The sequence below is a fragment of the Sceloporus undulatus genome, chromosome 3, assembly GCF_019175285.1.
Source record: "Sceloporus undulatus isolate JIND9_A2432 ecotype Alabama chromosome 3, SceUnd_v1.1, whole genome shotgun sequence".
Lineage (NCBI taxonomy): Eukaryota > Metazoa > Chordata > Lepidosauria > Squamata > Phrynosomatidae > Sceloporus > Sceloporus undulatus.
This window is the reverse complement of record NC_056524.1, coordinates 4,895,102-4,919,971: the sequence shown is the minus strand read 5'-3', so window position 1 is coordinate 4,919,971 and position 24,870 is coordinate 4,895,102. Positions and strand designations below refer to the sequence as shown.

Sequence of the window (24,870 nt, the reverse complement as noted above, 5' to 3'; positions counted from 1 at the left end):
GACTTGACCCCACAGTTGCTTCATGTCTTTCTCCTCTTTCACTTTGCCCCCAGGGAACGTCCCACATCTCTTACCAGCCCATCCTCAGAACCGGTTCACACAACACTGGAGGAGTCTGGACCTCAGCAGTGCTTGCATATCTCCATTTCTGGGTCTTCTCTGGAGCTCTCAGAGCCGATGGACAGCACCAACCGGGAACTGGTCCCCTTCGACAGTGACGACACCGATGACGAATCCTCGCCAAGTCCTTCTGGAACCCTCCAGAGCCAGGCCAGCCATTCCACCATCTCCTCAAGCTTTGGAAGTGAGTTCAGTCAGTCGCTTTATGGACTAGGCAAGGACTCAAGGGCTGCATCTGCACTGCAGAAATGATCCAAGTTAACATCACTTGAACTGCCATTGCTCAATGCCATGGGATTCTAGAAACTGTAATCTTGTGAGACATTTAGCCTCCTCTGTCAGAAGGCTCTGGTATCACAACAATCTATAATTTCCAGAATTCCACGATTTTGAGTTAAAGTGGTGTCAACCTGGATTATTTCTGCAGTTCGGATGCAGCCAAGGCAGTTTACAAGATTTCAAAATAACAAGCAACCAGTAAAATAATAAATAATAACAATACAAAGATTTTCATACCAGCACTTACTGTGCTCTAAGCGGTGGTAAAACGCTGGTAAAATGTTTAGGAAGTGCATGTATGTGAAAGCCTGATGCACTTCCTAAACGCCAGGGAATTGTCCCCCCACCTCCAGAGTCCCTGAATCATGCAAGGAGCAGTCATTAATGGGAAATGAGTGCTCCCCAAACGATTCAGGGATGCTGGAGGCGAAGGGATGATTCCCTGACGTTTAGGAAGTGCATCAGGCTTTCACATACATGCACTTCCTAAATGTTTTACCAGCATTTTACCAGTGCTTACCCCACGGTAAGTGCTGGTAAGTAAATCTTCTACATTTTATTTCTTCCCCATCTCTCCCCAAGGCTCGAGGTACAACATGGGAGTACAACATAGATTAAAACACATAAAACCATTTAAACAAATACTGTATATATTCATATACTAAAAATTTCTAGACTTATACATTAGAAATTTTAAAAATTGACCCCAAAAAACCTGGGTCATCTTATCCATGGGTCAATGTAAGTATTGAATTTTAACTCTTATCGAAAAAAGGAACCATCCTCTTCTCTAAGCAGAGTGGTGAAAGGCGAGAGCTTAGTCCATCCTGGGAGAACCTAAAAGAAGCACCAACTCCCTCTGTTCTTTCTGCCATGATGCCACCCACATTTTGTCCACCCCATACTAGGACCTTATGGTATTAACCTGCCATTTTTAGACTGTGTCTTCGGCTTCTCTGAGCAAGTTTTTTGGGAAAACAAGATAGAAATATTTAAACACATGCTGCAATTATCTTTTAGTTCCTAAGAAACGAAACTTAACATTTATTGCTAAGCTATAAATGCCTAGAGATCATTTGCTCAGTAGCTGCCATTGCTTACTCAGCTCACCAATTTAAGAATAACAGTGTTATATTTTACGTGGAATTATGTGACACCTTCCATATGCAGTGAAAGACTGTGACCAAATGTATTTCTTTTATCGTTATTTCTGAACAAGCTGTCAAAAAGGAGCCAGTGGGTGTGCAAGTACAGCCTACCACAAATAGATGCAATACAACAGTAAAGGCAGTCTAAAATACACTATCATGATTTCAATTAAAATGACTACTGTCATGAAGTGAAAAGAGGAGTGTTTAGTAGTACAGCAACCCTCTTAAAACAGCAGCAGATAAAATGCTGCCTAGATAATTCTAGATTAGCTGTAGACTAACAATCCATCTACCATAGCTTTGCTTTCAGACACTTACTAAAAATTTAGAGTGTCGTTGAGCATTTCATCTTAGTAGCTGTATTAATTGATATGATTCACATCTCCTATGCTTACATAGGAATCACAACTTAGCTTTTCAACACTGCATGCACTGTTTTTCTCTGAACAACACACGATACAGTTTTTGGCTTAAACAAGTACAAGAATGCATATTTCTTTAATACTTTTTTGGGAGGAAATGGATATTCAAAGGCATATTCCAAGAGAAAATGCAGATTTAAATTTGTTTGGAAATAAGTATTTAAATGCTTACTTTGATGTAGTGATAAATAATAAAGGTGCCATATAATTCCATGTGAGGACCATTGTGCCATAGTGGTTTGAGCATAGGTCTAGGACTTTGGAGATCAGAGTTCAATTCCCTGCTTGGCCATAGAAACCCACTGGGTAACCTTCAGCCCCAGAATTGCTTACTGGAGAGAAACATGAGAAAGTGACACTACTGGGCACAAAGAGCCTCCCTTTGCAAGCTTCCAGCCCTCTCTCAAAAAGCGTGCTTTGTTTTGTTTTTCTGGTCCTCTGCAAACATTTGCTGCTAAAGTGGCCTCAAAAGTCACCCAGATCACAAAACCAGTTGTATACCAGGCCCAGGTTCCAAAACTTGGTTGAAAAATGTAGAAAATCAACCCTACAACCAGGGAATTAGCCGGGGGGGAGGTCCATGGGGTCTGGACCCCCTCCCCTTTCGTTAGATATAATGAATGATGCACACTGCTGCACTGCCATGCCCAAGGCCCATTATAATGGTGGTACTTAGTCTGGACCCCTGCCCCTTCCTAAAATCCTGGCTACATCCCTGCCGTCACTTTCCGTCATTTCCCATCATTTCCAGTTCTCATGAGGCCACTTTGGGGCTGAACATGCACAAGTGTGGCTTACCGTGGGGGCAAAAAGGAGGCTTAATGCACCAGATCCCATCTGATCTTGGAAGCTAAGCAGGGTTAGGCATGTTTAGTACTTGGATGTGAGACCGTCAGTGAATACCAGGTGCTGTAGGCTATATTTCAGAGGAAGGAACTGGCAAAACACCTGAGCATTTCTGTAAAATTCATGAGGTTGTCATAAGTTAACAGACAACTTGAAGGCACATACACACATAACATAACACATACCCTAAAGACATCAGACTGCTAATGAATCCCAGGAGCGGTAGCCTATATTTCAGAGGAACATACTGACAAAACCACCTCTACAAGTTCTTTGCCCAAGAAAACCCTACAAAATTCATGGGGCCACCATAAGTTAACAGTTGACTCAAAGGCACATACAAATATACCACAGCTGCCCACCATTGAATGAAAGTCTTGTCTTTGGAAGGCACCTTGTTGATCCATTTTGTGTGTGTCACCTTTCCTTTGTCAGATGAAGAGATCCCAAGCTCTAAAGACGTGACGGCTGAAACAACCAGCTCAGAAGAGGAGCAAGATGCGGCAGCTTTCCTTCCCCTGGCCTCTACTTTCACCCAGAACCGGAACAGCGAGAGCCCTATGGATGGCCGGGCTATGAGGCGGTCAAGTCGAGGGTCATTCACCAGGGGAAGCCTAGAAGACCTGTTGAACACAGACCCTGAGGCTTATCAGAGTTCCATGTGGTTGGGAACGGAAGATGGCTGGTAGGTTACAATTGTGCCTTAGCTTATTTTCAGACTCAGGGGCTAAGGGCACTGGTGGAATAACTTTTGTGTCCTGTGTAACTAGCAAAAAGATGTCCGGGGTAGCCATATTGGCCATATAGCAAAGTGCAATAGAGAAAGAGGAGGAACTAGTAGTAGTGGTAGTAGTTATAATATGAATCTTCAAGAGATCAACTCAAGGATGAGTCGAGATCAACTCAAGGATGGTTAGCAACAACAACAAATTACAACAACAACAACAATATAATAGTACAATACAGTTGGCCCTCCACGTTTGCAGCTTTGACTTTTGCAGATCTGATTATTTGCAGTCTTGATTGATACATCCTCTCTAGCAATCTCTAAGTTGACCATAGAGTTGTGCCAGAGGACTTAGAGATTACTAGAGAAAACACTTCTCTAGGTATTTGCAGGTACTCCAGGATTATTCTGGGATCAGCTTCGTGACCATAGAGTTGCACTGGAGGACCTGGAAATTCCTAGAGAGGTGTTCTGTTAGGTGAATAATGTTTTTTTTATTTGCGATTTTTCCACATCCATGGGGTCCTTCACCCCTAACCCCAGCAAATGTGGAGAGACCAGTGTAATATCCTAAATCCATTCAACAGTGATACCTTTATCGGGACAACCAACATGCACAATATACATGTTTCAAGCTTTTGAAGCTCCACTGGCTTCTTCACCAGGCAAAGGTATTAAAAAGGATACAGGATAGAGAGAGAAAAGATGACAATATTAGTCACAGGCCTGCATTTTGTCAAGATGTTGTGGTTGTTGTCTCCGTTCAGATGGTATGGGTGCAGGCAGGGCACTCCTCCTTATGGTCACGTATGTACTAGGAAATCCTTAAAGTCCAGGGAATAAACTTTAAATTCCATTAGCAAGACAAAGAGCTACTGCCTTGGAGATCCATTTTGTCTCGAATCCATTGTGAGACCACAAGCCCCTTTCTTAGGAAGAGAACAATGAATTTATCAGGAAGCCTCCATGTTTTTGCATCAGGAAAACATTTATGTGTTGTTAAGGTATAATATGCCAATGCAGTCCCAAATTGCAGTTGAAACCTCAAATAGTAAAGTCCCAGTCTATTGGTTCACCCTTTAGGATTGCCCTGTAGTGGCTAAAATGTTATGTCTTTACATCCAGGAAACATATCCATGGGCAACTGTGTTGGCCATATAAGAAAGTACAATAAAATCCAAAATCTACAAAACAGTGATACCTTTACTGGGCAAACCAAAATGCACAATAGGGAAAAAGATGGGTTACAAACTGCATTGGGAGCAAACCTGGGGAGGTCCACAGAAGAAACTGTAGACATCTAAACTGCCTTGGTCATTAATTAGGCTGCTGGGATGTTTTTAAATCTTCAAAGGTATTATAAAAGATAGAGGGAAGTATCAGCCAGTGATTGTAGGAAGCCAGTATGGTTGGCTTTATGGCAAAGTGGTTTTTGTGTTGGATTAGTTCTCTGGTAGACCAGGGTTCAAATCCCCATTCAGCCATTGTAACCCACCGTAGGCAATTCCTGCTCTCTCCACCTTAGAAGAAGGTAATGGCCAGCCTCCTCAGACTAAGGGTACATCTACACTGTAGAAATAATGCAGTTTGACGCCACTAACTGCTATGGCCTCACGATTTGTAATTTGGTGAGGCACCAGCTCTCTTTGGCAGAGAAGGCTGAAAACCTTGTAAAACTATAAATCCCACGATTCCATAGGATGGAGCTACAGCAGTGTCGAACTGCATTATTTCTACAATATAGATGTAGCCTAAATCTGGCCAAGAAAATCCTACGATAAGGACACATAAGTCAGAATTGACCTGAAGGCACATAACAGCAACAACAATTATTTGCTTTGGAGAACTGGAAGATCGCTGTGGCTTTGCAGAGGAAGTCTACTCCAGGGAGTTATATTTTACCAGCAGATTACACCAATTCAATACAGCCCCTTGTTTCTTTTTACTGTCTTAGATCCATTCAGGATCTCATATCTTCCTTCCTTCTCTTTGGATTTCAGCATCCATGTCTACCAGTCTTCAGATAATATCCGCAACCGGAAGAATAGCATGAAGATGCAACATTCAGCATCTGTGACATGTATTCTGTAAGTATCAAAACTAAACCCAGTGCAATTCTGGAGAATTTAACAGTGAACACAGAATCCAGCTTCCTGAGGACATCAAATTTTATTGCTTTGAAAGTAGGTCTCTAGTCCATATGACTGGAAATGTGCGTGCAAAACGGAAGAATCCAGAAGGAGCTGAACAGGATTTTTAGGAGAATTCAGAGACATAGCCATGTTACTCTGAAATATCAGTATGCAAAGAGAACTTGTAGCATCTTTAAGAATAATTGTGTGAAAGAAGTTGTAGTATTATTAGACCAAGCCTACGGAAGCTTATGCTACAACGTGTTTCGCTCAGTTAGTCTTAAAAGTGCTATAAGTTCCCTTTGCATAAGAGTTTTTAGTGATTAAACAGTGAGTGACTAGATTCCTTGCTCCACCATTTACTAGCAAAACCAGAACAATTTATGAAACATGTGGGAAATTGTGCATGTTCACTCTTTTTCTTAGTAGGAAGGAGTGTGTCAGCAATGGAAAAGATTGCCACCCTGTAACTGGCTTTTCACCTCTATGAGTGGAATAGTTCACCTTCGGGTGTCAAGAATCCTTGGTTAACTATATCATGTGCTGCATTTATTTCTGAGCAGCTGCAAATCCACATGGAAGCAGCGGTGACAGATAAGCCAATAGAGAAAAGCACAAATGTGTACCATAGCATAACACAGCCTCAAAGCTACCATCCAGTGATGACAGGACACCATTGTCTTCATGCAAGATTCATGTTGCCGTCTCTTCATTGCCTAAGGAATAAATGGGTTCATTTCCAGGAGAAACCAGCAGCTGGTTGGTTTTGCAGTAGAAATGTAAATAATATTTGCAAATTTTCTCATCCTTGATGAGATAGGATATCTTGATACATGGAAGCACTCCTCTAAAAAAGAGGGCCAGCAACCATGATAAGTTTAGCAATTTGGAGCTCCCCCCCCCCCCCGCAAATGTAACCCTGGAGTTTTGCACCCCCCCCCCCCAAATTGCATAAAAGTTGTGAAAACAGGTTTTTCACAAAAAACAGCCTAAATTTGCAATAAAGTCATCCTAAAATGCATTAAAAGTCTTGTAATATCATGCCACACCAGTGTGGTGTAGTGATTTGAGCATTGGATTATGACTTTGGAGACCAGGGTTTGAATCCCAGCTCAGCCATGTAAACTGACAGGGTGACTCTGGGCAAGTTACATTCTCTCGGCCTCAGAGGATGGAAATGACAAACCCACTCTGAAGAAATGTGCCAAGAAAACCCCATGATAGATTTGTACTGTATTAGGGTTGCAACAACAACAACAACAAAATTTCACCCAACAGGGAGAAAACTTTTGAAATCATTCATTTTGATATGGAAAAATAAAATAGAGAAGATTTAGGCTGCATCTGCACTGCAGAAATAATGCAGTTTGACACTGCTTTAACTGCCATGGCTCAGTGCTATGGAATTCTGAGAACTGTAGTTTGCTGTGGAATCAGAGCTCTATGGCAGAAAAAGTTAATGTCTCACAAAACTACAGTTCTCAGAATTGCATAGTACTGAGCCATGGCAGTTAAAGTGCTATGAAACTGGATTATTTCCAGTGGATGAAGACTTACATATTTAATTTATCATGCTCTGGGCAAGTATGAATGCATCTTTTAAGCCAAAATTTCTCCCAGATATTTATCGACTTTCCTGCATGGCAGGAGGTTGGACTGGATAGCCCTTGTGGTCTCTTCCAGCTCTATTATTCTATGACTTTTTAAAATACAGATATATTGGGAATTGTGACAGTGTGAATAAGAATAACCATGTTCAACCTTGTCTTCCAGTAAGTCCCTTGTCATTTTGCTCATTCTGCTTGATACCATAATTGATACTACATGGTTTGGGTCCTGATTACCTGCAGAATCACCTCCTTCTGTATAATCCACCCCATATGCTCAGGTCCTCTGGCAGACATTTATTCCAGTCAGCCAGGATTAGATTGGCAACTATCAGCCAGAGGATTTTTTTTTTTCTTAGGGAGCTGGGGATGTTTAGCCTGGAGAAGAGAAGGTTAAGAGGTGATATGATCACCCTGTTTAAATATTTGAAGGGATGTCTTGTTGAGGAGGGAGCAAGCTTGTTTTCTGCTGCTCCAGAGAACAGGACCCAGAACAATGGGTGCAAGCTGCAGGAAAAGAGATTACACCTCAACATTAGGAGGAACTTCCTGACAGTAAGGGCTGTTTGACAGTGGAACACCTTCCTCGGAGAGTAGTGGAGTCTCCTTCCTTAGAGGTCTTTAAATGGAGGCTAGATGGTTATCTGTTGAGGATGCTTTGATTTAGAGTTCCTGCATGTCAGAATGGGGTTGGACTGGATGGCCCTTGCAGTCTCTTCCAACTCTATGATTCTGTGATTCTTCAGGAATGACCTGCTGGTAGAGATTCGACAGCTGAATACGCTGTCTGAATTTTAAAAAGCATTAAAAAACAATCTCTTTTGGCAGGCTTATCCAGATTATTTTAAATTTTAAATGATGAATCTTTAATGTGGATTGTTTTAATATGTGTACATCTTATTTGATCTTTTAAATTGATGTGTATTTTAACTGATGTCTTCTTAACTGATGTTCTTTGTCTGCTAATTGTTGATGTTCCCCACCTTGATCCGATGAGGAGGGGTGGGTAAGAAATAAATATTCCTATTCTTATTATGCCATCCCTTTCCCTACAGGTACCTCGATAACCAGGTGTTTGTGTCCCTGGCCAATGGAGAGCTTGTTGCCTACCAGAGAGAAGCAGGTAAAGGGTTTGACTGGAGAGCTGCTTTAAGGCTGCGTTTACAGTGTAAAGGAGGCAGGGTGAATTCTTCTTTCTTTTTCTTCCGTCTCTCATTCTCTTTTTGTCTCCATGGCAGGACGGTTTTGGGACTCTCAGAACTCCAAATCCCTCTCGCTGGGCTCTCCAGGAAGCCCCGTAACCAAGATGGTAGCTGTGAGTGGACGGCTGTGGTGCGGATGCCAGAACAGAGTCATCATCCTCAACACATCCACATTGCAGCAGGAGGTAAGGAAGAAAGCATGTCACCTTCCAAGTCTGTCACTCTCTCTTACAATGAATAAGTAAATACTAAATAACTCCGGTGGTGCAGTGGTTAAATGCCAGTGCTGCAGTCACAAGATTGGGAGTTCAACCCCATGGTCCAAGGTTGACTCAGCCTTCCATCCTCTCGTAGGTCAGTAAAATGAGTAACCAACTAGTTGTCTTGCAGATTGTAAACCTCTTAGAGAGTGCTGAGTTCACTATGAAGCAGTATAGAAATGTAAATGCTGTTCCTATTGCTATTACATATGGTCTGAAGCTGTGCTACCTGGAGGATTCTGGGAGCTGGCGTTCAAATAAAAACAACTTTTCCAAGCTCTGGTACCGTTTTGCCAGGCTTTCCATCTCAATTCAGATCTTCACCAATGCACTAACATGCATTTTTCAGAGATATAGCCATGTTAATCTGTAGATTCAGTATGTAGAGAGATCTTGTAGCATATTTGAGACTAACTGAAAAAGAAGTTGGCAGCATGAGCTTTCATAGACTTCAGTCTACTTCCTCAGATGCATTTAGTGGAGTGGAAACCAGGGACAGACCTATATATGCCAATGGTATGTGAGAATGTCAATTCAAATTCAAAATTCTTTGTGCATGAAAATGAAAAAGCAAGTCCAGTTTCAAGAATGGTCATTAGGGAAGAAAGGCATTGTGAACTGGCCAATGTGTATGGAAATGAAGAGGCAAGACCAGTTTGGCAAAGGAAACTAGCCTGTAAGTCAGAGATTCTCAACCTTTCATACTCGGGCTGTTTTGGACTTCAGCACCCAGATACCTTTGCCAGCATGGCCAATGATGAGAGAATCTGGGAGATGGAGTCAAAAACATCTGGAGGGCCAGAAGTGGAAAACCACTGCGTAGGTGAATAGATAAGTGCAGATGATTGTAGGATGCATCATAGGAGACAACAGGTGGGACTCAGAGACCATGGGACCATCTAACTAGTTGTCTTTGTTCCCACTGAAAACAAATGTTTGGAGTGAGAGAAAAATAGAGAAAAAATACCTATCATTTTTAAAGTGTTAAAATTGGGGTCCAGGGAACTAATGCGGTGGAGTAGTTTGAGCACTGGACTATGACTCAGGAGACCAGGGTTTTCATCCAAGCTCTGCCATAAGAACCCACTGGGTGACTTTGGGCAAGTCACATACTCTCAGCCTCAGAGCATGGCAGGGGTAACCCCCTTCTGAAGAAACTTGCCACGAAAATGATAGGGTCACCATAACTCAGAAACAACTTTAAGGCACACAGCAACAACAAAAATTGGGATAAAGCTAACATGTTTTGAAAGAGGAACACCGCTTCCTTTTCTCTGTCCTGAACTGAAATATCTCAGTTCAAGCACTGCCTGGGCCAGACTCCCTGGGATGTTCACATTTTCAAAGAAGCATCTTTAACCCAGCATTTTAATTCTGGAGAAAAGACAACTTTAGGGATGATAATGATTCTGCTCTGGAGAGGGGACTCAGCACTAGTTAGCAGCTGAAATTCACATGGATTTCAGGCCTGATCCTCAGCCAGAATCAGAGTTAGCCATTCAGTTAAGCTCACTAGCCCAAACGCAAATAACATCACCCAGTTTTCTCCAGTCTTCATCCATTCTCTCTCTTTTGCAGCACACATTTCATGTTGGACAAGACAGCCACCGCAGCGTGACCTGCATGGTCAGCTCCAGCGTGGGGGTCTGGGTCACACTCCAGGGCAGTGCCCAGGTGAGGCTGTACCATCCTGCCAGCTATGATCAGTTGGCTGAAGTGGACATCACTCCTCCAGTCCACAAGATGTTGGCAGGTAAGAACAAGAATTGCCATGAGACACAGCTTTTGAGAGGGAGGAGGGATAACTCAGGATCACTGGGCTTGGCGTCTACACAGAGGAGTATATCACACAGAGCTTTTTGGTGTTTTTCTTGCTCAGTTCCAGCTCACTTCTGAAGTGATTGAACTTCCAATGATGCGGTTTCATGTCATAAAGGGACTGTTTTATCAGACACCATTGATTTCTATGGGACCTACTTGCGAATTGCTTCAGCAGTGTTTCTGAAGTCACCCCTCATTTTGGTAAAAACGGAAAAAAAGTGACTCCACAGAATTCGCTTCCAGGCTCCCTTAGATTGCACTGCGATTTGGTCTGGTGTGGAAAGCACTCCGATGCCACCTCCTTGGTCCCTGCGTCCTGCTCCGTCATCCCCCTCCTCCTCCTTCATGCCATCTCCTCCTCTCTACCAACCAGCCGATCCCATCATCCCCTGCGTCCCCTGTGTCCTCCTAGACCCGGATCTGCTCCCCTCCTTCAGCCTCCCACCAATCCCATCATCCCCTGCCTTCTCCTAGACCCTGATCTGCTTCCCTACTTCAGTCTCCCACCAATCCTATCATCCCCTGACTGCTCCTGCATCCCGATCCTGGCCCCAGGGACCTCAAGTGACCTATCCCATCATCCCCTGATTGCTCCTGCATCACGATCCTGGCCCCAGGGACCCCCAGTGACCTATCCCATCATCCCCTGCCTTCTTCTGCATCCCGATCCTGGCCCCAGGGACCCCCAGTGACCTATCCCATCATTCCCTGACTGCTCCTGCATCCCAATCCTGGCCTCAGGTTCCCCCAGCGACCTATCCCATCATCCCCTGCCTTCTCCTGCATCCCGATCCTGGTCCCAGGGACCCCCAGCAACCTATCCCATCATCCCCTGACTACTCCTGCATCCCGATCCTGGCCTCAGGGACCCCCAGCAACCTCCCCCATCATCTCCTGCCTTCTCCTGCATCCCAATCCTGGCTCCAGGGACCCCCCGCGACCTATCCCATCATCCCCTGCCTTCTCTTAGACCCCGATGAAGAATGACAGCTAAGGAGGGGGCAGGGAAGGAGGGCAGCGTCCAAACCCCCACTGAGCATGTGCAAGGGTGCCAATTCAAATCGTTGAACCCTCAAAGTATGCTCTGGTGTGGTAATACAATGTGCACTCACTCCCCTTTGCTTGAGTCCGCATCACGTGACTTGCTTGGGATCGAACTGAGTTCGCTTGCCCCTCACTTCGGAAGGACAACAGAAAGGCAACCAGGTGTGGAAAAACATCACATTTTAACCTCAATCCGAATTGCTAGAGAGGAGTGACTCTGGATCTGGTGTAAAAAAACATCATGCTTTGCATTGCTAGAACAGGAGTGACTGCGGATCTGAGCTGCAAACCCCCCCCCCCCCCATGTGTGATAAGGTCCAGAGGCTGCCTGAATGCATTTGGTGGTGGAGAGGAACAGCTGAACACCCACTTCCACAATTATCTCATTCATTTTCCTGTCCATGCAGCTTAAGAAGAGATCAGTGTCACTTTGAAATGCTACTTTAGGGACTGCAGCTCCCAGCATTGTGGCTAGGGGATTCTGGGAGCTATAATCCAAAAAGTAACTTTTCTAAACTCTGGTCTATAGATACCAGGGATTCTTTCATAGAGATCCCAAGGGCCATCCAGTCAAATCACCTTCTCCCTTGCAGGAATATACTATCAAAGTACTCCCTACCAATGGCCATCCAGCCTCTGTTTGAAAACTTCCAAAGAAGGAGACTTCACACTCCAAGGCATATTCCACTGTCAAAAAGCCTTACCATCATGTTCTTCCAGGTTCCTCCTAATGTTGAGGTGGAATCTCTTTTACTGTAGCTTAAATCCATATTCTCTGGAGCAACAGAAAACAAGCTTGCTCCATCCTCAGTATGAGAACATTTCAAATTTTAAATATGGCTATCATGTCGCCTTTAACCTTCTCTTCTCCAGGCTCCCTAAGCCACTCCTCATAGGACATAATTTCCAGACCCTGCGTGCAAAGATGCAAAGAAGCTCTCCTGAGTTCAAATAAATATATATTTATGAAATTACCTTCTCTTCTGAAGCTTCCTTGAATATTTAGTGTAAGAGTGAAGCTAAGACCTGGGACCTAGTCTACACTGGACAGAGTGCTGGACTTAGGCCAGGGTGACCTGGATTCAAATCCCCAGTTAATCATCTTTAGCCATCCTTGAAACAGCTTGATCTCCCTTGGATAATTATTGTAGTGGGGAGAAGCACATCTTGGTTGAGATTCTTGTGTCTCTGGGGAAAGGTGGGTGCAGAAGTGATACTGAGAAAAGGAAATAAGAGGGCCACATTAAAAAAATACAGTGCTGGAAGAGAAGGAAGATGCTTCAAGGTGATACTCAAAAGTGAAATAATGTTTATTTTTGACACATTATTCCCTGCACATTATGACATGCCGCCTTCTTAAACATTCTATGGGAGGTGATGGCAATTGTTATATTAAGAGCACTGATTTGCAAACCTTATGTAAGTTTATTGTTTTAATCATCAGAATTCTTAATGTAATTCTTGTTGTCATCACTCCTGAGGAAGGTGACTTGTCCAAATGTCAAGGGCTTTTCACATGAGACAATAACATTCATTTAATCCTGGAATCATGTTGAGCCTCCTTTCTCCTCCTGGTTTTGGCTTCAACTTTCAACTTAACCAGAAGTTACCTAGCCAGGCCTGTCTTGCCACCATGCACATCTATGGTTGGAACACTACCCTACAGTAAGAAGAACTAATGGCCAGAATCCTGTTAGCTGGCATACATGTGCATAACTCAAGGTTATGTGTGTGTCTGTTTTGTTTTGGATAGGGCACAAGAAGTTATCTGATAGCTCCTTCTGCTCCATCCAAAACTGTCAAGTTCTCTGTGGCTGTTAAACCTTCTTTGGAGGTTTTCAGAGACTGGATTACCATCAGTCAGGATAGCTTTGAGTGTGTATTCCTGCATGGCAGAAGGGGGTAAAACGTGACTTTTTCTATCCTTTTTACCTCTGTGTGTGGTTTTTTTAAGCTAATATTTTTATTTCATAAACCTCTGAGTGTCATCTTTGGTGGGGAAAGCAGGGTATTCTGTAAGCAAAGGAATACAGTACAGTGTAATGCTTTGTAAGAAGATGGGTAATCATTGCTTTCTCATTTGGTGGTGCACAGGTTCGGATGCCATTATACGCCAGCACAAAGCTGCTTGCTTGCGCATCACTGCCCTCTTGGCATGCAAGGACCTGCTCTGGATTGGGACCAGTGCAGGAGTGGTGCTGACACTCTCCATCACAGCCAATGCCACCTCCTTGAAGACTCAGCCTTTGCCGGTGGGCCTTTCTCAAGGACACACAGGACATGTCCGGTTCCTCACCTCTGTTGACTTACCTGAAGGCTTTGATATCCTCTTTCCATTGCCCAGGGATCCAGGTGGGTTGGCACAAGCTTGTCATAGAAAATGCATGGAAATGGGACACAAGGTGGGTTGGCACAGGGCTGACATAGAAAATGCATGGATATGAGACAGAAAGTGGGTTGTCACAAGCCTGGCATAGAAAACATATGGAAGTGTGACAGAAGGTGGGAGGTGTAATTTCCAGGTGTTGATCTGGTAATAATATTTCTTTCCTGCCTCTCCTCAAGGCCCAAGACAGGGGTACAGCATGTTGGAATAGAAAATAGTATAAAAATTCATAAACCCACAGTTAAAATATACTACTATAAAACCACTAAAATACATTCATAAGAGTACATATATAATTTTAAAGCAGGCTTTTGTTTGCTGGAAGTGTGTTTCTGAGTTGAGCTCACTAGATTCTCTCTCTGGTGAATCCTGGGCAGTGTTCATAATTTCTTGAGTTCAATACTAAGAGTGGAAGACCAATTTAAGAAACATTTAGGGTGCGAAGTCGAAGGCTTTCATGGCTGGCATCCATGGTTTTTTGTGGGGTTTTCGGGCTATGTGGCAATAATAATAATAATAATAATAATAATAATAATAATAATAATAATAATAATAATAATAGATTTGTTTCTAGCCCGCCCAATCATGAAGAATCCGGGCGGGTTACAACAATAAAATACAACAAATTACAATAGAGTTAAAAAATCAAACCCAAGACCTACCACCACCCCCCATTCCCAGTACTAAAACAGAATTAAACAGTAATAATATTAAAACATTAAAAACATTAAAAACATTGAACAACCAAAAAATAGGCAGAAACATTGGCGGGGGGAAATAGACAGATGAGGGGACAAATATCTCTATATCTGGGGAGGGTAACTAGGTTGGAAAGGCCTGCCGGAAGAGATCCGTCTTGAGTGCTTTCTTAAAAGCTACCAGAGTGGAAATGTCCTAGACGTTTCACCAGCATCTGTAGCTGGCATCTTTAGAGAAGGCAACCATTATCTGAAGATGCCCGCCACAGATGCTGGCGAAACGCCAGGAAGAAACTCTTCTAGAACATGGCCACAGAGCTTGAAAAACCCACAAAAAACATTTAGGGTGCATCTACACTGTAGAAATAACACAATTTGACACTACTTTAAATGCTGTAGCTCAATCCTATGGAATCCTGGGATTTGTAGTTTAACCAGATCTTTGACCTTCTCTGGCCAAGAGTACTGATGCTTCACAAAACTACAAATCCCAGGATGGAACCTTGGCAATTAAAGTGGTGTCAAGCTGTATTGCCGTGGGACCTTGTTATCTGCTGGAGTTTGGTTCCAGGATCCCCCATGAATAACAAAATCCGTGGATGCTCGAGCCCCATTAAATACAATTGCAGAGCAAAATGGTGTCCCTTATATAAAATGGAAAATCAATGTTTTTTTAAACATGAATTCATACTTTTTTTGAATATTTTCAAGCTGTGGATGCTTGAATCCATGGATAAAAAATCTATGTATAAGGAGGGCTGACTGTATTTCTCAGGGTAGATGTACCCAGAGTAATTGTTGAACTGTATTCAAAACAGAGCCCAGAATGTATCCTAAAATACAGTATATGTAATATAGCTGTAAATAAACCATATGAAATGAATTTGTATTTATATTTAGCTTTTATTTTGTAATGTTCTACATTTTTCATGAATATTCTACATTTTGCGGTGCCTTGTCCTCTTTTGCAGTTCTGATATCTGGTCACCCTATATCCATGGAAGATGTTGGAAGTAGAGGATATCAAGGGGGCCCCATACTTACCTGCAAATTACATGTGTTTTTCTTACGTGGCTCCAATTGTGTTACAGAGAGTAACACATGCCGTTTTACTGTTCCTCCACTACTTAGGTGCAGAGAAGTCCAATGACTTGGAGAAGAGGGACTCCTTGAGGCACCGGCCTTCCAAGTCCAAGATGCTTGTGATCAGCGGGGGAGATGGCTATGAGGATTTCCGACTCACCAACAGCAGTGAGACAGTGGGACGGGATGACAGCACAAACCATCTCCTCCTCTGGAGGGTCTGAGGGCTATCCCAATGGGGAAAGGAAGAGAAGGAAAGGTCCAGTTCCGTCTTCGCCGTCCACCCCTGAATGCGTACTGCTCTCGTAGATGTGTCTCATTGCCCATCTTGAATGTCTCTTTGTACGTGCGATTGCCTCCTGGATCCACCGCACGGAAGGAGCAATGCCTCAGGACGGACGGTGTGCAACCCTTCCTCTGCCCCACCAGTTCCATGTTGCACAATTTGTGCCGTCTGCTGTTTTTACGAGTGCCGTGGCGTACGTGCGTGAAAAGCACAGGTGGGCTTATTCAGATCCGCCAGGCACTCCAGAAGGCTCCAGGACAGGAAGAGAAGGAGCGAGAGAACAATGCAAGAACCCAGCCTTGTCTAGGAAGGGATTGTCTGCTTTGTGTGTGTTGCTTGGTAAGAAACCCCAACACTGAACCCAGAAGCATTTGGGTGTTCTTACATCTCTATTTTGATCCACTGAAGCTTCAGAGTCCAGACGCTGGCTTGTATGAACAATACTTGGATGACCTCCAAAGAGTCTGATCCCAATATAAGTAGGAACTTTACCAGCTTATCCAGCCCATTGGTTGCCCTCAATACTCCTCGGCCAGATATAGTTGTTCAGATACTATACTCAATGTCACCATTATATTCCATCCACATAGAAAGCACACAGTAGCCTCTAGTATTCCTCACAAGAACCAATCACACCATTGCCTCAACAACCCTAGTGCATTCACTCCCATGTCTCCAGCATACAGATAACATGGGGGTGGGTGGGTGTGTATGTGTATGTGTGTGTCTTTTTAAAATATATGTATAAATAACCTTTATTTATTGTTGACTGGGGTGAGGAGGTGTTCTGAAAAGGGGAGAAGTGGGGAGATGCGTTTGCACCATTTCTGAGTAAGTTATGAGCTGGGGTTTGGAGAAAGGTTGTAGACACTTATCACAGCCCTTGGCACCCAGTGCATGGGCTGTATTGTGTTGAGTGCAGGGTTGTGACCAAACATTGATATTAAAGGTGGTTCTGTATGTAGGTTGTATCAAATTGTGATGTTGATGACAGTCACTAGCCAGGATGGCTTCCAGAGCATTGTGTGTGTGTGTGTGTGTGCGCGCGCTCACGTGCGTGTAGGGTTTAGTGGGAAAAGAGAAAAGTTGAGGGTGGAAGGAAGTTTACTTTTTGTGGATTCTGTGAAGGTGACAGCAACAAAAGCATGGATCTAAAAAGAAAAAAATGTGCAATATTGAGCTGGTTTGCCCACAGATCCTGCACATGCTTAGGAGGCTGGGTCACAAAGACCTATTGGCGAAGGCCTCACCACAACACTTTTATTTAGGCCTCTCTGGTTACCAGGATTGTCCATATTGCTTCATATTGTCACAGGGTTACAGGAGCATGTGGGCGGCAGTTTGTATTGTCCTCGTGGTCTCCTTGTACAGTATTTATGTTTGCTTTTCTTAAAAATTAGCTACCAGTGGCAGCTTGCAAGTTGAGGAGGCAGAGGGTGCCTCACTCCAAAATGGCAGGGAAGGCATCCTATCTTACTCATTCTCCAAGTCAGCTGCGCAAGCTACCAGATGTTCAAGGGAAAGGAGAAGATTGGACTGTCAGTGGCACTTAATTTATCCATTTTTTTAAAAAAATGAAAAGAGAGGGCTTTCAGATACAAACAAAACAGGGAATATGGCTGGTTGGGTTTATCTTTGGTTCGAGAGAAATAAATTGGCCATCTGGAGAGCATAAAGTCAACACATTCACAGGAAGAAGTATCCTTCTAAAACACGTTCCCAACCTTTGGTCCTCCAGAAGATTTGGACTTCAGCTCCCATAATTCCTGATTGTTGGCTAAATTGATTAGAGATTCTGGGAGCTGAAGTCCAAAACAAATAGGGGACCAAAGGTTGGGAACCACTGGAAGTTAGACTACCATTCATATTATGGTGGCTTCTGGACATGGAGATTAAGGTGAAGAGATTTCTAGTATGAAGAATGAAGAAAAGCTAGGCCACCTTCCACTGGGGGACCATGTGGACCCCATTTTAAGCTACCATCTGACCTCTGTTGGTTGATAGGGTACCTGCCAATTTTTCCAAACAAGGTGGACCTTGGTCTCACACATCCAGAGACTTGTTGTTGGTGTTGTTGTTGTTGTTGTTGTGGGTTTTTTGGGCTATGTGGCCATGTTCTAGCAGAGTTTCTTTCTGAAGTTTCGCCAGTATCTCTGGCTGGCATCTTCAGAGAATAATATTTATTTATATCCTGCCTCTTCCGCTTTGAGGATCAAGGCAGGTAACAGCAAAGTTAATACAGTATACAACAATAAAAACAACAAGCCCCACAAGACCCCGGCCCAACCCTCCCTCCCAAGTATAAAAGTAAACAATAAAACATGGTTAAAAATACATAACAATATGAGAAAATTAATAAACAAACCACAAATAAGAAAAATAATAAAAGGAGGGGGATTCAGTTGGTTCTGGACATTGTCAATCGGGGAAGGCCTGCTGGAAGAGAAAGGTTTTTGTCGCCTTTTTAAAAGCCTCGAGTGAGGATAATTGGTGAATCTCTTCCGGAGGTCATTCCAGGTTTTTGGAGCGGTGACAATCCCAAACCTGTGCATGTTTACTCAGAAGGAAGCCCCACATTCAGCGATACTTACTCCCAGGTAGTGTGTATAGGATCCTTGCTGATGTCTACCAGAACTTATGGGGCAGAAGGTGGTTTAGATTCCTAGAGGCAGAGTCAAAGAGTTTGCTAGCCAGCCTCTTCTCTTGCAAGAACCCCATACTGGTTGAGAAGGATCTTGGGGATTACATGGGCAATGTCTCATCCGTTCAAATTGTCAGACTAACCCCTGGCTATTAATGTTTCTTAGGAAAAATGCAGAATATTTTTGGACTACAGCTCTCTGAGCCAGCAGGTAAACCTCCTCCAGTTCAGTGTGGGATTTCAGCCATTATCTTGATGGGAACATCTGGTCTTCATATGAATGTAACTTTCTTCATGGTTGTCCTTGATGTGCATAGCGTGCAATTTTCCTTTTGGGGGAATTATTTCTGCAAAATACAAACAAAAAGCCCACACTTGTGCTTCCAGCCAGCATCCTTATTTCCACTCTTTTAAATTACAGTAGGCCCTTGATATCTGTTGGGGTTTGGTCCAAGGACCCCCCATGGATAGCAGAATCTGTGGACCCTCAAGTCCCATTAAATTCAGTGGCATAGTCAAAGGGTGCCACTTATATAAAATGGCAAAACCGAGGTTTGCTTTTTGAAATTTATATTTTTTGGAATATTCTCAATCCATGGATTCTTGAACCCATGGATATGGAGGGCCAGCTGTACTTTTGTTATTCCCATTTTAAAGTAAATAACTGAAAACATGAAGTAGAGAATCTTAATTGCGTTTGTTTCATTTTGGAAAGTACCAGCCACTTGGCAGATCTGAACCTGAACCAGATATGAAAAATCATTTGGAGTCCCAAAATGAGAAGTAGGGAAGGGATGATGCCATTAGAGTTTATCACACGGGAGGCTAAGTGCCTAAATCTCCTGCAAAATTGGGAATCCAGGAAAAATCCCGCAGAAGTGGGATCATTTTCACACTCATGAAGAGCATTGAGCATTAATGCAGAAACAAACCACACAGAAAGTGGACAAAATCTGCCATTTTTTACTTTCAAGAGAATCCAAAAGTAAAAACAGCCAATTTTGTCCACTTTCTGTGCGGTTTATTTTTGCGTTAATGCTCAATGCCATGCCGTACGTGTTAATACGTGACGTGTTGTGAAAATGATCCCACTTTTGTGGGATTTCCCTGTTTTAAATCCCATTTCTGCATGGGTAAAATCCCATGTGATAAACTCCATTGTCTGGTCATGTTTACAACTGTGCTCTTAATTTGTGACATGCCACACTTTCAGATTCACATTCCTAGGTGAGAGGTGTTAGCATGCAAAAGCAGCTTCCACTAACTGAGCAGCCTATGGGATGCTAGTAGTTGAAGTCCAAGACATCTGCAGCAGCAGAAATCCCAGCCCTGATATTTGAGACCATTCATACAATCATAGAGTTGGAAGGGGCCTCATGGGCTATTGACTCTGATCCTCTGCTCAGTGCAGGATTTCCAGCTGAAGCATCCCCAGCAGGAAGATGTCCAGCCCCTTTTGGAAGATGGTCAGACAAGGAGACCCCATCACCTCTCTAGGAAATTGGATCCATTTCCAAACCACTCTAACTGTCAAAGGGTCCCTTTTAATGTTCAATCAAAATGTACTGTAACTTCAAAAGAAGGTCCCAGCATGTTCAGTACGGTTAGCTGGGTATGCTGTCTGACTTTGGGAAAACATAATGATGGAGCCATTGCCCTCACTGGCAGGGAGATGACATTGGAGCTTGGAAAAAATTACTTTTTGGATCACAGCTCCCAGAATCTTCTAGCCAACATGGTCCTTCCATCATCTACACAAGAAATAGGTATGACACCACACAGTCAGTTTCCTCCTAGATTTTGTGACCCATGTGTAGCTACTTTCTGCATTACGAGTTTGGTTAAAATAGTTGGATCCTTCACAGATCTATTTTGGTCTTGTTTTGAGATTAGATACTTGTTGCTGGGGTTTGGAATTGTATATATGACTCTTTGGCTTAGAAAGGAGGTGTTCCAAACATGCTCAAAAATCAAGGCACTGGTGAAGTTTCTGCATGGCTCTTTGGCCACACCTGGAGTAAGTGCCATCTGGTATCAAAAGGTCTGCTTCTTAACCCTGCTGATAAGGATGTGCTGGGTTATTCTGTTTTTTGTCTCTTAAGAGATGATGAGAAAGCACTCTGCGCGTGTTCGGAAGCCTTATTCATAATCCGGGACTTGGCTCATGATGTTGTCAAGATTCCTGAATTGAAACCTGACACAAAATGGAAGCTGAGATGTGAACGTTTGACTACATGATACACCGTTCCTCCATCATCAACAAATAACAGCCGCTGATGTCATGATGGAAGCAATTCTAAGCATTGCCCTTTGACAGTCTTTGCAGTGTTCACTTGGACATCTAGCCAATTTCTCTTGCAGTTTTCCTGACTCCAAAGTTTTGACTCTGTCTCTTTCCTGTGGGCTTAACTGACCTCCTTGGCCACTGAAGACTTACTGTAAATATTGGTATATATCGCTTCTCCTCTGTACATAACGTCCCTGAGTCTTTTGATTGTCGATATGAATTTAATGGCATATTTTTATATACTTGTTTAAGTTTTCATGGGCACACAAGCGAAGGTGCCATTCACAGCTTAAGTTATAATAACTATTAAACGTCGCATTAAAGACAAGAACGAAACAGGGAAGAGAAAAACAAAAGGACGTTCCTTGCCAAAATTTGACCAATTCCAGTGAGATGTTACAATTATGATTCCTGGGGTTTGGTTTTATTTTATTTTCCCTTTTCCGTCACTGTGGGCTCTTAGTCATTAAAGGTCACTGGTGTCAGAACCCAGACTTTCTGTGTGATCTCTTCTTTTGCTCGGCTTCTCTTTGTGTCGCTTCAAGAAAAAGCAACAACAGGCATTGGCGACATGAATGGACATTCATTTTTCAAGGTTTGTGGGCTTGAACATCTACATTGTAGAAATAATAATGCTGTTCAATACCACTTTAACTACCATGGATCCATCTTAAAGAATCCTGGGATTTGTAGTTTTGGGTGGGAACAGCACTCTTTGGTGGAGAAGACCTTCCCAGGATTCCACAGAATGCAGCTGCACCAGTGCGGCCAAACTGTGTTATTTCTCAAATGCATCCTTGTTCAGCGGTGGGAACAAGGTATTTTTAAGAGTTATATGTCCAAATGAACGCTCAGTCCTGGCTTTTGAACACCCAACAAAGACAAAAGGAAAAACTGAATTAAACCAGTGAATTGCTTGGTTCCATCCAAGTCTCAATGGCTTCTTCAAGAAACTGCAAACCACAAGTTTAAAAAAAATCCCCAAATATATTTATTTTACACAATCCCAGATCAGTTGTGTATTTAACCAATTCTAAGTTTTGTAAGCATCCTAGATACCTTTTTTTCCTTTAAATTAAATGTATGTGCAGCTCTGTATTGACTTTCTCCCCTTAAAAAAACAACAACACTTTCAACACAATCTGAATATCAAGACTGTATGTAATGAAGAAGCTTCCATTTGTAGATCTTTCGAATAGGACACCAGGAATAGTTTCTTTTAAAATGCCTTGGTGGGGAAAGTGTGACCCCAGGGGCTTGCCACTTGTCAGGCCTCCACACTCTTCTCACCACAGCACTTCTTTCTTTCTTTCTTTCTCTACTAAAACTATCCACCCATGAATCCTAGGAGGCATGCTCAGAGCATGGGCAAAAATGGAGGCCACCTGGCTGGGTCCAGAAGAACACAACAAAAGTTGCATCTGCACTGCAGAATTGACGCAGTATGATACCATCTTAACTGCCATGGCTCAATGTTATGGGATTCTGGGGTGTTTAGTTTTGTGTGTTACTTTGCCTTCTCTGTCAGTGAGCGTTGGTGTCACGCAAACTAAAAATCCCATGGTTTCTATAGGATGGAGCGATGACAGTTAAAGCATCGATGCTACAGTGTGGCAGTAGCATAACGGTCCACAGAAGGGCAGCACCTTTGTTAGAATTGATTACAATTCCACAATAGTGTGCAACCTGGTGGTATAAGAATGCAAATACAGGGCAGACATACATTGGGAAATTTCTTTCTATCACATCGTAGCAGGGTTAAAGTCAGTATGAAGCTGTCCATTTCTACCACCTTGGGCCATCCAGTCTAACCCCTGCCATGCAGGAAGACATTGTATATAACCAGGAGTAGATACTTAGACTACGTTGATGTAGCAGCTCAGCAGTGCCAATAGCACCCAGCACTTTCTTTGCACCATGGCTATAGGGCTGGCTGGCACTTAGAAATTCCTGCATCTCATCCCCAAATGCTGCAATGATTCTGAATTTGGATCCATTTTGGTTTGGTCCACATTGCCACCGTTCCTCAAGAGACAGTGCAGTGTATCTTCCATCAGAGTCTCAGCAAGTCTTTCTCTGTTTCCCCCCCCCCCTGGTTGTGCTAAGGAAAACATGGTACGCAACAGACTTGGGGAGAACTGTCTCCATGGTAGTGGCCTTTTGGCTTCTTATGTGATGGGGTGTTCTATTACTTTTTTGCCAAAGAGTTATTTTTGGGGACTACAATTTCTGTAAATCCTCAACTGGGAGGTTAGTCCCCAAAAGTAACTGCTTCAAGTCCTGGTCTGAAATACAGAGGAGGGAATCATGCAAGGAATCCAGATGGTTCTGGACTGCAACTCCCATCAGCCCTCTGCAGCACAGCTAATGTTGAGGGATTCTGGCAACTGCAGTCAAAACAGATGGAAGGCTTCATCTTCCCCACTCCTGCTTTACAGTCGCAGCCAGCCTTATCTCCAAAGGTAGAAGCATCTTAAAAGTGTCACTTTCCTGTAAGGGAAGAGCACATTCAATGGCTGCATCCACACTGCAGAATTAATGCCCTTTGACACGTTTTAACGGCCATGGCTCAGTGCTGTAGAATCCTGGGAATTGTAGTTTTATGAGATATTTAGCCTTCTCCATAGAGAGTTCTGGTGCTGCAATGAACTCCAAATCCCAGAATTCCATAGCACTGAGCCATGGCATTTAAAGTGGCGTCAACCTGGATTATTTCTGCAGTGCAGATGTAGCATATTCAAAGATATAGCCATGTTAGACTGTAGAATCATTATGCAGAGAGATCTTGTAACACCTTTGAGACTGACTGAAAGAAGTTGGCAGCATGAGCTTTCATAGACTTAAGTATACTTCCTCAGATGTATTGGGTATACCATGTATATAGGGGTATTTGCAGCATCATATTCTTTTTTACTAGTTGGATTCATATTGCACCTTTCCTCCAATGAATTCATGGCAAACATAGTTCTCATCCTCCCCACTTCCTCATCACAAGATCCCTGTGAGGCAGGTCAGGCCAAGGGACAGTCCAGGAACTTGAACCCGGTTCTCCTAGGCTTCAATCCCTAACCACTGTGCCATGTTGAAGTGGCATGGCTAAAGAGAGAAGAGGATAGTGTTCAATCAAATTGATAAGGACCTTCAAGACCAATAGGACCTGCATAAAGATATCATCATCATTTCTTCTTACAACAGTACCAGCATTGTCCTCATCTAACAGAGAACAAGAGTAGGCCTATACATCTGGCAAAACAAGTCCCCTGCAGACGAAGGGAAAAAGATGAGGCTAATGATGCCAGTCTGCCAGTTAAGTGCCAGGTGCAAAGTTAGCAAGTGGCAGGCATGCCCGCCCAGGTATTCTCTCAAGAGGCAGGCATGCCCGCCCAGGTATTCACCGATTCAAAAAGCCTGCCACGGGCGTATTAAACCTGTCAACAGCATCAAATTAACCAAAACAGTTTTGCCCCAGCCACCACAGCAAAGGCTGAAAACAACTTGGCAGTGTTTTAATAGCCTTGCCTGTATTCCAGGCGTCTGAAGGAACGTTTATGCCCAACGCTGGCCGAGCATTTAGCCTAATTATTTGGTGTTTGGATAGTTGTGTGATCACTCTGCTTTTGTTGACAAACAGCAACACCTGGGGAAAAACAACAAGAACAAACTGCTCCCAATGCACCCATCCAGATGGAGGCTGATGGGCCTTGAAATTTCATACGCAACGGATTTCACATTTAAATTGGCATTCTCACACATCAATGGTTTCCACTCCACTCTGTGCATCTGAGGAAGTAGAATGAAGTCTAGGAAAGCTCATGCTTCCAACTTCTTTCTTTCAGTTAACCTCAAAGGTGCTAGAAGATGCCTCTTATCAGTTTAAT

At 43.2% G+C, this 24,870-nt stretch overlaps 1 protein-coding gene across 1 annotated transcript in view; it reads left to right on the top strand.

Annotated features, from left to right (window-relative positions):
• ARHGEF17 (Rho guanine nucleotide exchange factor 17) overlaps window positions 1–18,149 on the top strand; it is a 102,170-nt gene extending 84,021 nt beyond the window's left edge. Inside the window, exons 15-22 of the mRNA XM_042459941.1 lie at window positions 54–304; window positions 3,254–3,503; window positions 5,546–5,632; window positions 8,340–8,407; window positions 8,523–8,671; window positions 10,325–10,499; window positions 13,706–13,963; window positions 15,827–18,149. Of these exons, the coding sequence (XP_042315875.1) occupies window positions 54–304; window positions 3,254–3,503; window positions 5,546–5,632; window positions 8,340–8,407; window positions 8,523–8,671; window positions 10,325–10,499; window positions 13,706–13,963; window positions 15,827–16,002 (1,414 nt within the window). The 3' untranslated portion in view covers window positions 16,003–18,149. The remainder of the gene's footprint in view (window positions 1–53; window positions 305–3,253; window positions 3,504–5,545; window positions 5,633–8,339; window positions 8,408–8,522; window positions 8,672–10,324; window positions 10,500–13,705; window positions 13,964–15,826) is intronic.
• Window positions 18,150–24,870: the final 6,721 nt, after the last annotated feature.